This window comes from Crocodylus porosus, unplaced genomic scaffold (assembly GCF_001723895.1).
Source record: "Crocodylus porosus isolate Cpor-Errol unplaced genomic scaffold, CroPor_comp1, whole genome shotgun sequence".
NCBI classification, from domain to species: domain Eukaryota; kingdom Metazoa; phylum Chordata; order Crocodylia; family Crocodylidae; genus Crocodylus; species Crocodylus porosus.
Genome location: NW_017728922.1, coordinates 4,237,337 through 4,250,389, shown reverse-complemented (window position 1 = coordinate 4,250,389; position 13,053 = coordinate 4,237,337). Strand labels below are relative to the sequence as shown.

The following is a 13,053-nucleotide window of genomic DNA, read 5'->3' as shown; positions in this document are numbered from 1 at the left end:
TGTATTCTGCAAGACCTGTGTCGTAAGGTGCCTGGTGGTTGATGGTGTAAAAGGCCCTGGTGTAACCACAGGTGGTGTGCCACTGCTATATTTTTGTTTCATTTGTAAACAGAGATGTGCTTGGCTGGTACATTTTTATGACCTGTAGTCCCTGTATAAAGCTGGAGGCCTCATGACACATTTAAAAGAAGAGCCCCGTGACTACACTTCCTGCTTTGAACCAGGATAAAGCAGGAAGGACCCCATGCGCTGGCTGTTTCTGGATATCCAGCTGGATTGTGGGCTGTTTGCTGCTTGGCGTGTTCAGCTCTCTCTCAAGAGGGGTAATGTATGGGTAAATGTCCTCACAGTTCCCCTGCTTCTCCTTCAGATTCCCTGCCTGTGCAGCGGTGCCTCGTGTTTGCTGTGCCGATGCTGTCCGAACAGCAAGAATTCGACAGTGACACGTCTTATCTATGCCTTCCTCCTGTTCCTCAGCACCCTCGTGGCCTGCATTATGCTGGCACCAGGAATGGAATTGCAGCTGAAAAAGGTGTGGAAAAGCCTCTTGTGATCTATGTGTGACAAAGCTACAATTCATTTTGGAGGACGCCAGTTCTGTTTATTAAGCGTGGGTTACGGTGGACATGAAAACTTCCATGTCTCATAGAATCCTAGAAAACTAGGGTTGGAAGGGACCTCAGGAGGTCATCTAGTCCAGTCCCTGGTCAAAGTAGGACTATTGTCAACTAGATCATATCAGCCAAGGCTTTGTCAAGCCAGGCCTTAAAAGTCTCCAAGGATGGAGAGTCTACCACCTCTCTAAGAAACCTGGTCTAGTGCTTCACCACCTTGCTAGTGAGTTTTCTTCTTACTATCCAACCTAAACCTCCTTTACTGCAACTTGAGACCATTGCTCCTTGTTCTGTCATCTCTCACTGCTGAGAACAGTTTAGTTCAGGGGCAGGCAAAAGTCTTACTCTTGTATGTTGGGGTGCAGGGGGATTTGGGGGTGTGCGTAGATGTGGGGAGGGGTGGCTGGGGGTGTGTGCATGTAGCAGTGAGCGGGGCTCCCCTGAGAGGTGGGGGGATGGGTGGTTGTGGGGCTTGTGGAGGAGGGTTTGAGGATATGGTGGGGTGTGCATGAGAGCTGTCTGCATGTTGCCCCCCCCCTCCCTCCCCGAGCCAGTCAGCACCTGCCCTTGCCCTGCACCAATCCGGAGCCTGTACTGCCTGGCCCTGGCATGTCCTGCTGCCCCCTGGGCACAGTGAGGCTGGGGTGGCTCCTTTCAGTTGGTGCTGGTGGGGACCTGTACGCGCAACTCCAGCCTGGTGCTCCACGCCAGCTCCCAAGTCGCCCATCCAAGCTCAGCAGCGGCGGTTACTGAGCAGAAACTGTTGCTTGGCGTGAGGGAAAAAGCAGTCCCTTCCTCTAACCTGCTGGCAGGCAGTTCTCGGTGCAGCCCAGTGTGGTGCGGGCTCTGGGCTGCTGTACCAAGAACTTCCCAGCAGCAGCAAAATGGGGGGTTGCGCTGCTTTTCCCCAACAGTTCTGCCTAGCAGCTGTCGCTGCTGAGCCTGCACAGGAGAGTCTGGAGCAGGTGCAAGGCGGACCAGGTTGGGGCTCTGCATGTAGGTCCCTGCTGGTACTGCAGGGCTGAGGCCAGCAGCAGCCACAGCCAGAATGTCACTGCTGCCTAGAAAGTTAGTCTAGCCATGGAGCCGCCTCAGCTCCACTGCATGCCCAAGGGGTCGCGGAACACACCACAGCCAGGCAGGACCAAGGGACCCACTGCGGGCCGGACAAAGCGCCTCTGCAGGCTGTATCCAGCACACGGTCTGTATTTTGCCCACTCCTGGTCTAGCTCCATCTTTGGAGCTACCCTGCAGGTGGTTAAAGGCTTCTATCAAATCCCCTCTGTGTTGTTTTTTTTTGTTTTTGTTTTTGTCTTTTTTCCTCCTCCAGTTCCCCCAGCCTTTCCTCATAAATCATGTGTCCCAGCCACCAAACCAATTTCTTTGCTCAGCTTTCTTTCAGATGCATAGGGGGCCCCACCTGAGAGAGAGAATTATCTGATTTAATTAATTTATTTATTTTTATATTTATATAATGGTTTATTATGATCTTACACATGTACCTCACTGAAATGTAGGTGGACGCAGTGCTTGCTTTTCTTCTAAGTTTACATTTTCTTTAGTAGTAGAGTCTGAAGCATGTGTTGCTGTGTTGCAGATCCTCTTTCCATAAGCCAGTTCACTTTGATTTTATGCTTCTGAAGAAGTGACTTAAACTAAATAATTAATTCTGTCTTCATCTCTTCCTGCCCTTTTGATTAATTCCTCAAACAGGTAAACACATCTCAACTAGAGGGAGAGTTAGGGTGGTGACCCTCTAGCATGTGGAACAACAAAAGGTATTCATGGAACAGTGTTACTAGGGTCCTGCCTAAAAATCCAGCTATCTGCCTGTGGCCAGAGTTGGGTGCCATGAGGGCTTACAGACAGGAGTAGGCAAAGGTATTTAATAGACTGAAGTGTGCTAAGTGGATTCCCATTTGGTATTTTCCCTTTAAAAAAAAAAAAAAGGTGCATGTTTTGAAGACTGTCTCTAGTCTGGAGAATTCCATGGTTAATCTGAATGGCACATCTTGCTTGCATAGAGATGTTATGTGGGGGGAAAGATGACATAAGACTCTTTGTTTGGCCAGATGGGAAGTCCTTTCTTATCAGTTGTGGGATAGAAGTTGGCTGAGAACCTTGCATTATTTACATATTCCACGTGTTTGTGACTATGGTCTGTGAAGTGCAACTTATAAGTTTTTTGTTTTGTTTTGTTTTTTTGTTTTCTTACTCAGGTGCCTGGATTTTGTGATGAGGAACTTCATACCCGGCTACCGCACCTGAATGGCTTTGTTAATTGCGAGGTGCTGGTGGGCTACAGAGCAGTGTATCGCATCAGCTTTGCTATGGCAGTGTTTTTTTTTATCTTCTCTTTGCTTATGATACAAGTGAAGACTAGTAATGATCCAAGAGCCTCGGTGCACAATGGGTATGTGTTCATTCAGCTGACTTGCTGCTTACCTTATTGCCATCTCTCTCTTCCTGCCTTCTTCCCCAAACAAAGTGACCTTTTTAGTTTATATGCATTTATAGCTCTAACTTAGTCATTAGTATCTTGCTGATTTGCCTAAAGAGCAGAGTCTCTGAATTGGTGAGTGCCTTCTCATTGTACCACATTTCTAACTTACAGACAGCTGAAAGTCAGTGGGTAACTTTGGAATTGGCTAAAAATCATGTATTCTCTTATTTTTTAGGGAAAAAAAATGTTTATTTTGAAGTCTGCCTTAGTTTAAAACTGCCATCCTCAGCTTTTAGTAGGAAAGTAAAATAAATAAAAATTAAAAAAAAAAAAAAATTCCCTACCAGGAACCCATTTCTATTAATGGATCACCCTTCCTGCCTGTGTAGTTTTCATTGTTTATGAACCAACAACCACCTAGCCTAGGAAGTCTACTCCCTAAAGTATCCCTAAATATGCTACATATGTCTGCTCTATCTTTATTAGGAGACTCTCTCTTCAGCAACCACTTTCATTGTTCACTTGTGACATGTTGTAGACTGTGGGACCAGTGTTTTCCAACAGATCTTTGTCTCTGTCTCAAGGTTCTGGTTCTTCAAAATAGCAGCCATCGTTGGTATCATGGTTGGAGCATTCTATATTCCTGAAGGGCCTTTCACAAGAGGTACGGCTTATGCATACAGTCATGGAATGTTTTCTTGGAAATGCAAACCATTTTTGCAAGTTGGGATGTGGGTGTAGTCAGCATATTCCACGTTATGTTTGCAGCACAGCCCCTTCTTTACAATCTTCTATGACTGTCAAATGTTCCAGTAACTTGGCAAGTTAGTGGAGTAAGCAATTTATCCCTTGAGGCGTAGCAGCCATGGCTCAAATGGGACCAAGCTGCATATTTATAATGCAGAACTCTACCCTTTAGTCCCAAGGGTCAAGTTGACTAAGGAATGACTTTATGCCTGTTCTATTACTGTTTATATTAGTGGAAGCTTCAAAACATTTCCCCCCCCCCCCATGTTGTAGGGATCTCTTTTGGAGAGCTTTTGTGTGGATGATATCAGTCAGTGATTCTAAGGGAGTGTACATCTACAATTAGTTCTAATATCTATCTGGTTTAGGGGACTGAGGGGGGTGGTTAAGTTTATCACCAAAGACATGTACAATGATGGGGAAATTACATAAAAATTCTTCTGTGTGTATTTGACTAGGTTCATATGGGCATTTCCATTGGAGTAATTGAAACTACTTACATGCTCTAGAATTAAGTGCAAATGTAATATTGCAGGACTGAGGCCCCAGGAAGTCATGGTGTCTGAGTTTCCGAGTGGGTAGTTCTAGGCTGTGCTTTCACCATTTGTATATAAGCCATCTCATGTTCAGCATTATTATCCCAGGATAATTTCTCTCCATACTAAATACACAGATTATGAGAGAGAACTTCATATTCTGCATTTTCCTTTCTAGCATGGTTTGGCATTGGCACTGCTGGAGCCTTCTGCTTCATCCTCATCCAGCTGGTGCTGCTTGTGGATTTTGCTCATTCTTGGAATGAGTCCTGGGTGGAGAGAATGGAGGAAGGAAACTCCAGGTGCTGGTATGCCGGTAGGTTCTTCAGCTAGGAAGTGCAAAATATCAACTGGAAGAGACTAACAGAATGCTACCTGCATGACTTACACATGAAAGCAAGATGTAGCCTTGCTAAAACATGGTCTGTGTCACATACTTAAACCTGAATGGGTACATGAGGCACTCATAGCTGCCATGCTGTCCTGTTATATCTATATCTGTATATTGGTCTTGTCCTTGTACAATAAGAAGCAGGCCCTGTTTGTCACAGACTGGTGTAATGGTCATATAAGCATCACTAAAGGTTCTTGTCTAGTTATGAGAGATCTGATCTGAATGTAGGGGCAAACAGATAGGAACTTCCAAATTCTACTTCTCAGTTTGCCATGAACTCCTTTCTATCCATGGACAAGTCGGCTAAACCCTTTTCCCTGAGGTATACTATAGGCTTGATGATGGTAATGCTGTAGGTTGTTAACGTAATAGGACAGATCTTCAAAAAAACAAACAAACCACATTAACACTGAATTGTTGTACAAGTTTAGGTAAACGTGCATTGTAACTTTTCTTTGAGGTGCTTATATTGGGAGGAAGAGTAGGGTAGAGATTGCCCCAACCAGGCTGGGTGAGGGGAGTGGTTTCAGCTGATCAGTCTCCTTCCTGGGGCACTTAAGAAGCATGTGTTTCTACACTGGTTGTGAGAGCTAACATTTTGTCTTTTCTCTTTAGCTTTACTATCCTGTACAGGCCTCTTCTACATCGTATCAGTCACTGGCTTTGTGCTTTTCTACATATTCTACACAAAACCTGATGGCTGCACTGAGAACAAGTTCTTCATAAGTATTAATTTGATCCTGTGCATTGCTGTTTCCATCATCTCTATCCTCCCAAAAGTTCAGGTACTAAATATTTTTGTGGGCTTTTAAGTTCAGTTCTTCAGCAGATAGATAATCTGCAAAAAAATCTTGCTTGTAACAGGAAGCAGTGAAAATATACTTATCTGTTCCATCTGATGCATCTGACCAGGTCTTTACTACAGCACTTTGTCAGCGTAGCTGCATGGACAAAATTGCCACCCTTGCTGCATTCTCGCTAGTGTGCTTTTGTCGACTTGGATGCATGGGCAAGGAATATCCATTGTCCAGAAAAACTTATCAGTCTACATTTCTACTCTCCACTAGGTGGCTCTGTCAGCATAGCAATAGTGGAGGCTTTGTAGCCCAGACAAGCTTCCTCTACTCTGTGCTTTCTGCTTATTTCTAAACGGTGTAATGCTGTGGTTACTAAACTGTGGACAATGGGCAACTTCCTGGCATCTTTAGAGAGTCAGTTTGTCACAAGATACTGTTCATGTTTCAAGCATTACAGTAAAGATAGCTGAAGTACTGTGCACCCAGTTATTTACTAATTATGCTTTTCCATGCAACTTTTTTTTTTATGGTTGTCTTGGCTGTTGTGCTGTCATGCATCTGAAATCTATGACCTCTCCAGTTCATCTGAAATATACATCAGTAAGACTTAGGTTGTCAAATTACTTCGGTGTTTCTAAAATGTTACTCTTTTGTTCCTCACCCTGAAAAGAAAACACATGAACCTTTGCCCTAGTCGAAAGCAGTTGCCAGACAAACTGATATCAAGTTTTTATTGCATTAATCATTTATGTTGCTGCCACAAATTCTAATTTTGCCTTTTGGTCTTCCTGAGGTTTTTCATGTACAAATTGAGCATAGAAATTAGCTCAGTGCCATTCTAAATAGGCATATTCCTTTGACTTGTTGGCATCTGTAGTAGAACTAATCTTTCTGCCTGTATATCAAATGGAACATCACCACGCTTAGTGCTGCTATTCAGACACCTTTTGCAGACTATTGGATATACACGTAGATCTCACGTTTGGATGTTCCAGTGCTTCCCCCAAGCCTGTTTTGAATCACTTTATTAATCTACAGCAGGGTATTACTGGATATCACTCATACATTTGTTTGAACCGTAGATTTGTTTGTAGACCTGCTACAGTTAGAGTCTGCATTAGAGACTGACTAAAAATTGACGATCAAGATGCTGTGAACTTCTGCATGCTTGGGTCAGAAGGAATAAACATGTGCCTTCAGCTGCTCTTTCTGTCTAAGTGGAGAACACTGGTCATTACCTACCAGTTTACAGTCCTTGCCCTGTGGCCCCTGCATTGTCTGCTGTCCTACATAGTCTTAATTTCAAAGTCTGAAGGATTTTCTGCTGATCGTTAAACGTTAGTCAAATCTGTAGGAATTAAGATTTCTATGTGTGAAATTCTTCCTTTTTGACTGTAAGGAGGGCATTTTGTCTTTAAACAGGAAAACCAGCCACGCTCTGGCCTTCTGCAGTCTTCTATTATCACTCTGTACACCGTGTATCTCACTTGGTCAGCCATGTCTAACGAGCCAGGTAAGCATCCACTTGTCTTGGTTATTCCATTCTTAAAATAAACAGTCTGTTGGTGGGTTTCACATTTGTAATAAGTGATTGTGTTATTACTAGTCATTTGTCAAGTCCAGAATTCAGGCTGTTTCTGATGGCCTCAGTGTTTCCAAAACTGAGCAGTGGGAAGCCTTGCAAAACTGTAAATGCTTTATGAAATATTTTTGCCCAGTCTCATCAAGTAAAGGGATGAAAGACCTTCCTGGTACTTAGGCTTTTGGGGAATTCCAGAGTAGGTCAGAGGGAACTTAGCTGATGAAAGATGAGACAAATTGATATCAAAGTTTGTCTTTCTGTTGGTGTCTCGAACCTTTTTCAGATCGAAGCTGTAACCCGAGTTTGTTAAACATCATCACACAGATAACTACATCCACAATAGCTCCACCTAACACAACTGTCATACCTGCCACTCCAGCTCCACCAAAGTCCTTGCAGTGGTGGGATGCACAGAGCATTTTGGGCCTTATTATCTTTGTCGTTTGTCTCTTATATTCTAGGTAAGACCTGAATCGCTTTAAATGTCTTGCCTACTTGTTGTCGAGGTTTGGTTTGTGAATGAAATTTACCTGTATTGCAGATTCTGTTGACTTTGTGAGCAAATGAAACAAAAAATGGATTACTACCATTACATTCTATATCCTGGGAAGATACAGGCTGCATCAGCCCCAGTTCCTCTAATTCATTAAAGGGAAAAGGGTGGAAGCTTAAATAGGCTGTAAGATAATGAAGGGTTAGAGGATGAAAAAATGCTGCGTAGTCATTTAAACGAATAGTAGAAAAGCTGTGTCTGAACAGACATATCCAAACCACACTAAAAAACCCAGATATATGTAGGGGAAGGTATTTTCCTCACCTGATGGGTTACACAGCACAGCACAGTGTTTCCACCCATGCTAGCTGGGATCTGAATAAATTGCCTGATCCTGTAGCAGCTGGAGCCACTGGTGCTTTTTACTACACTAGATGACCAAGAAGGGTGGCAGGTCCCATGTGTTATGTCTTCAAAGAGTAGGTCATTGTTCTGAAGCATGGATGGAAATAGATTGTTGGCTTTTCCAAAGGAACAAACAATATCACTAGAATTTGCAACGTGTCTTGCTTAGGCATTGTGTTCTCTAACAACTTTTAAATGCCATGATCTTTAAATGCAGATTTTTAATAGTTTTCTCTTTGGGTCACTTGCAGCATCCGCTCTTCCAGTAACAGCCAGGTGAGCAAGCTGATTCTGTCTGGAAGTGATAGTGCCATCCTGGAAGATGGTGTGGGGGCAAGTGGTGGAGCTGGAGAAGAAGCAGTCCGTCGTGTTGCAGACAATGAGACGGAAGGAGTTCAGTATAGCTATGCTTTCTTTCACTTCATGCTGTTCCTTGCCGCTCTGTATATCATGATGACTCTTACTAACTGGTACAGGTAAGAACATAGGCTGGAATATGCTCAGTACTAGGTGGCAGGAGACATGCACAGTTGTGGACATAGACCTCTTGTGGTTGCTTTAGGTGATCACTTACAACAGCGGTTCCCATCCACCAGGCCATGGCCTGGTACCAGGCTGCAAAAGGGTTGGCTGCTAGGCTGTGGCACTAGTCCTGCTCCTGTAGACCCCTGCAGTGAGGGGGGGAGTGGGACTGCTGGGGCCGGAGCAGGCATGGAGCGCAGCTTGTCTGGGAGGTCTGGGCAGCTGCCGCCATTGCACACACCCTGGAAGGGCATGGGGGGAGTGCGTGGTCCCAGATTTGTGTGGGTTGGGCTGGGGCCAGGACAGCGCTGGGCTGTTTCTGGGTAGAGCGCAGGACAGAGCTGTGGCTCATTCGGGATGTGCAGGCAGCTTCCACTGCTGCGCACCCCTTGTCCAGCCCATCCCTATGGCAGCCCCCATTGCTTGTCTGGAAGGGCACGGGGGAGGCGTATGCCCCCATATCTGTGTGTGGTGGAGTGAGCTGGGTTTGGGCTGCACTCTGGGCAGGCAGTGACAGCACTGGGAGCAGGGGCTACAGTGAATTTTTGGGTGGCTGCAGCCTCCTGATCGCCCTTGCTCCCAGCACCGCCACTGCCTGCCAGGAGTGCAGCCTGGTGCAGCCCTTACTGTGTCCAGCTTTTAAGTATGGTGTGGTGTGATTGGGAGGGAGGCCACAGTTCATCTGGGGCAGCGTGGATGGCTTCTGCCGCGGCATGCACCCTGAGAGGGCATGGCAGGGAGTGCATGCCCCCAGATCTGCACGAGGCAGGGTGGGCTGGGGCAAGCAGCTTGGCAGCACCTGCTTTGTGCAGGGGCCCAGCAGCAAATACCTGCAGGGCTGTACAGTGCAGCCTGAGAGTGGCTTTGCATGGTGTGGGGTGGGGAATTCAGTGCTGGAGGAAGAAGCTGCCCTGGTGGTGTGCAAGCCTGGGCTGCAGCTGCTGAGGAGGGAGGAAACCCTTGCAAGGAGCCTGGGAACTTTCAGTCTGGTGCCCCGTCACAGCTGGGCAGTCCTTGCCCCAGCCTCACTCCCTCCCCCACTATTGGGACCTGTATCTATGCCCCCTCATGCCCTGTCCCCCACAACAGACTTACCAGGCAGACCCAGCTTCTCTTGCTACCCCCGCAATGTACAAAAAATAATTTAAATATGTAAATGATACTGTTTTTGTACCTGGTCCACCAGAATTCTTTGAGTGAGTTTGCAGCCCTCAGTATAAAAAGGTTGGGAACCCCTGCCTTACAAGATTGGGTAGAGTGTTTAGAATGTCCTAAATGTGTTGCACCTTAAAAGTCGGAAGCTTAGAGAGGGAGGTGAGAACAGGTGTTTGCCTATATCCATTGGTCACTAACCAACTCTCTTTTTTCCATTGTAGCCCTGATGCAGACTTTAAAACTATGACAAGCAAGTGGCCGGCTGTGTGGGTGAAGATAACTTCAAGCTGGGTCTGCCTCCTCCTTTATGCCTGGACATTAATGGCTCCTCTTGTCCTTACAAATCGAGACTTCAGTTAAATGTTTTGGGTTTGTCCAAGATTGTGGAAGTGTGTGAGCCTCCTTTGAAAGCCAAAAGGTTGCGCAACTGCTTCAGTTATTTTGTGAAACTAAGGCATATAGTACCTTTCTTCTCCCCCACCCCATACTGAAACTACCTGCAGGTGGTTAGAAACCTGATTGATCACATAATGCTTGATGCATGATCTAAGCTATATTAATGTTGATATGTTTTTATTTAACCTGCTGCCTAAGTAAAAGTTGCTTACTACCACATTTTTAAAAACGTATAACAGCTGTGCTGTTAAAGCATGGAAGAAAAAAAACTCTACTAACCAGTAGCCCCAGAAGAAAATATTGAGGAAGAATAATGTTTGCTAAACCCAAAGTAATATATTTTAAAGAACAAGTTCTATTCACCGCACTGCACTGGTGTACTAATGGTCCACATGGAAGCATAAGCCATACTGCACAGTTGTTTCTACATTCCACTGCAAATGTTTGTCTGTTTTTCTGTTTCTGGGTAGAAGCTTATGCATTCACTGCAAGGACAACAAAGTGTTGACGCTGGGTAGCTATTTAATTGCAGGTCCTGTTTATTCCAGAAGAAACTTCTAGATTGCTTGTTTGTAAGAGGCAAATTTTATGGACACTGCTTCTTGATTTAGTAAGTTTGCCAAATATTCTCTGTTGCCGATGGGCATATGTGATTGTCTGTAAAAAAAAAAAAAAAAAAAAAACAAACAAAAAAAACCACAACCCCCCCCCCCAAAAAAACAGAAACCTTAAAATGAAGATCATGCTGCGAAAATAACAAAGCTTGTTTCTTCTGCTTATCTGTATGGCATGCTTATAAGTAGTAGTACACAGCTATCAATTTTGGCATCTAAGACATTTGCACTGTAAACTCATTTGAATAAAATACTGATTTTTAATTGTATAGAGCTTTTCTTGAACTCTGTTCCTGGCAAATGCAAGAAGCAAAGAAAATTTGTGAGATTCAAAATGCCACAGGAGGTAAAAGGATGGTTAATAACAACAGCAGCTGGGGTGGTTCCTCAGATCCAAGAGGATGTGTATGTGCTTAAAAGTATGTTAATTGATAAATCAGTGTGTCATGCAGTTTAAAAGACGGTCTGGTCTGACATGCTAATACATATTCATTCTAATCCTCTTTGAGTCATATTGCAGCATTTCATGAAATTAACTTGTATGTTGAATCGGAGACCAGCAAAGTAAGCTGAGTTACTTCACCTTGTAGATTTTTATACTCCTCCACTAACAATTTCATAGCATGAGGTTTGAGGTAACATAGTGGTGAAATGTGAAATATTTGGACTTTCATCTTAAATTCTTGCTATTCTTATAGCTGTTAGTTTGAATTCTCACTTGAACATGGCTCTAGTCCTGCTATCACGTCCTTAAGGTTTTTCTTAACATTTGCGTTTCTTCTTAAGGTCATGAATTGGCCTTCCTAGTTATGATCTCAAACAGAGAGTTATCTTGCACATGCATGATTCTTTGTTAGTGCTGTTGGTGAGGAAAGAGAGTCAATAGGAAAAGCTGACATCAAGAGACCTTGTTGAGTGGATGGGTACTTAAGTCATGTCTGCAACGCTTCACATCTGCTCAGGAAAAAGCCATTTGTGGCCTCTGACTGTCAGAGATTGTGTAAGCTGGTTAGTGAGGGTGACAAAGGGATCAGACAAGTAATTTCCTTGCTATACCTGCTGCAGAGCCACTTCTAAGAACAAGGTGATAGCACTATGCAATCCCTGGTGTGTCACGTCTGCTCTAGAAAATCACCATCTCTGAGGTATCAGGGTGGAGAACTATTAAGAAAGCAATATTACTAAGCCCTTCATGCAAAATTGGAACAGGTTTCTCCTCCTCAGAGACCAAGAAAGCCCAGGGAACAGTAGGTGAAAAAGTGAGAAATAGTGGCTGAAACAGCACCAAAGACTTCCTGTGCTTGAAGAAGGGTGACTGCATGTGAAAGCTTGCTAAGAACTTTTTTCCAACTACTTAGTTGGTCTAATAAATGATATCAGATCTACTCAAAGAACCTTGCCTGGCTGAAATAGCAGCCTTTGAGCACAGTCATCCCCAGGCTGCAGTGCTACAACACAAGGAAGAACCACCCTGCATAGCAGCAAGGGGGAAGAATGTTACTTTGGCACGAGCTAAATGACTTTTGAATGACTTGTGCAGCCCCTTCTAACCAACTAACTGCTGCATTTAGTTTGGGGGTTGGAGAATGGCATGAAATTTGCTTTTTTCACTCATTTCTTTCCTTGGTTTCTTTCTAATGAGAGAACACCACCATGTTCTGTGTTCAGAGACTCTTCATAAATCTCCCAGCTGTTCTGACTGGGTTGTGTAGAAATCTCAGGGCATGAAAGTGGAGTAAGTGAGGGGGAGGTATCTGGTTCCTGTGGGGACTTCAGAGTGATTCTGGGTCATCTGTGTATACATTATGGTAGTCCAGTGACTTGCTGGAATGTAGCTTGTGAGGCTGGGTGGCTGGCCTGTTGTTCATCACATGTGCTGAAAGGGACAGTGAACGGCTCTTAATCTGCCCTGGCTCTAGCTGGTGTCCTCCCCTCCAGCTTGGATGGATGACTAGTAGGGCCTTCAGCATAGCTCCCAAGATTACTGAGCACACAGGCCTCCCTTGTTCCCCTCACCCCCTGCCAATGAAAGAGCAAAATGTGGATAAAGCCATTTCAGATATTGACCATAAATACTGATGGACTCTTCACAGCTTCTTCAGGAGGAGGATCAGGGACAGAGGAAGAGCAGGAGCTGTTCAAAGTGGTTTTGGGTACTTTACACTAACATGCATATTTGCATTGTGTGGAGCTGGAAGCCAACATGAGGTAGCAGCATTATAAGTCCTAGTTCCCAATTAACAGACAGGTTAAGAAAGACCCTTTCTCCTGGGCCCAAAAGCTCAGGAGTAAGATAAGCCCCAAGTTGGGGCTGTTTCAGTTGCTGTTGAAAGAACTGTTCCCTCTGCTCTTTCA

The 13,053-nt window shown here is 44.5% G+C and overlaps 1 protein-coding gene and 1 long non-coding RNA gene across 2 annotated transcripts in view; one reads left to right on the top strand and one right to left on the bottom strand.

The window, feature by feature from the left end:
• LOC109313163 overlaps positions 1-5,100 on the bottom strand; it is a 16,625-nt gene extending 11,525 nt beyond the window's left edge. Inside the window, exon 1 of the long non-coding RNA XR_002101974.1 lies at positions 4,796-5,100. This is a non-coding gene — a long non-coding RNA (uncharacterized LOC109313163). The remainder of the gene's footprint in view (positions 1-4,795) is intronic.
• The window catches only part of SERINC3 (serine incorporator 3), an 11,433-nt gene extending 466 nt beyond the window's left edge, over positions 1-10,967 (top strand). The window contains exons 2-10 of the mRNA XM_019539621.1: positions 371-532; positions 2,834-3,027; positions 3,642-3,721; positions 4,519-4,656; positions 5,350-5,519; positions 6,954-7,044; positions 7,397-7,574; positions 8,263-8,487; positions 9,910-10,967. Of these exons, the coding sequence (XP_019395166.1) occupies positions 371-532; positions 2,834-3,027; positions 3,642-3,721; positions 4,519-4,656; positions 5,350-5,519; positions 6,954-7,044; positions 7,397-7,574; positions 8,263-8,487; positions 9,910-10,048 (1,377 nt within the window). The 3' untranslated portion in view covers positions 10,049-10,967. The remainder of the gene's footprint in view (positions 1-370; positions 533-2,833; positions 3,028-3,641; positions 3,722-4,518; positions 4,657-5,349; positions 5,520-6,953; positions 7,045-7,396; positions 7,575-8,262; positions 8,488-9,909) is intronic.
• Positions 10,968-13,053: the final 2,086 nt, after the last annotated feature.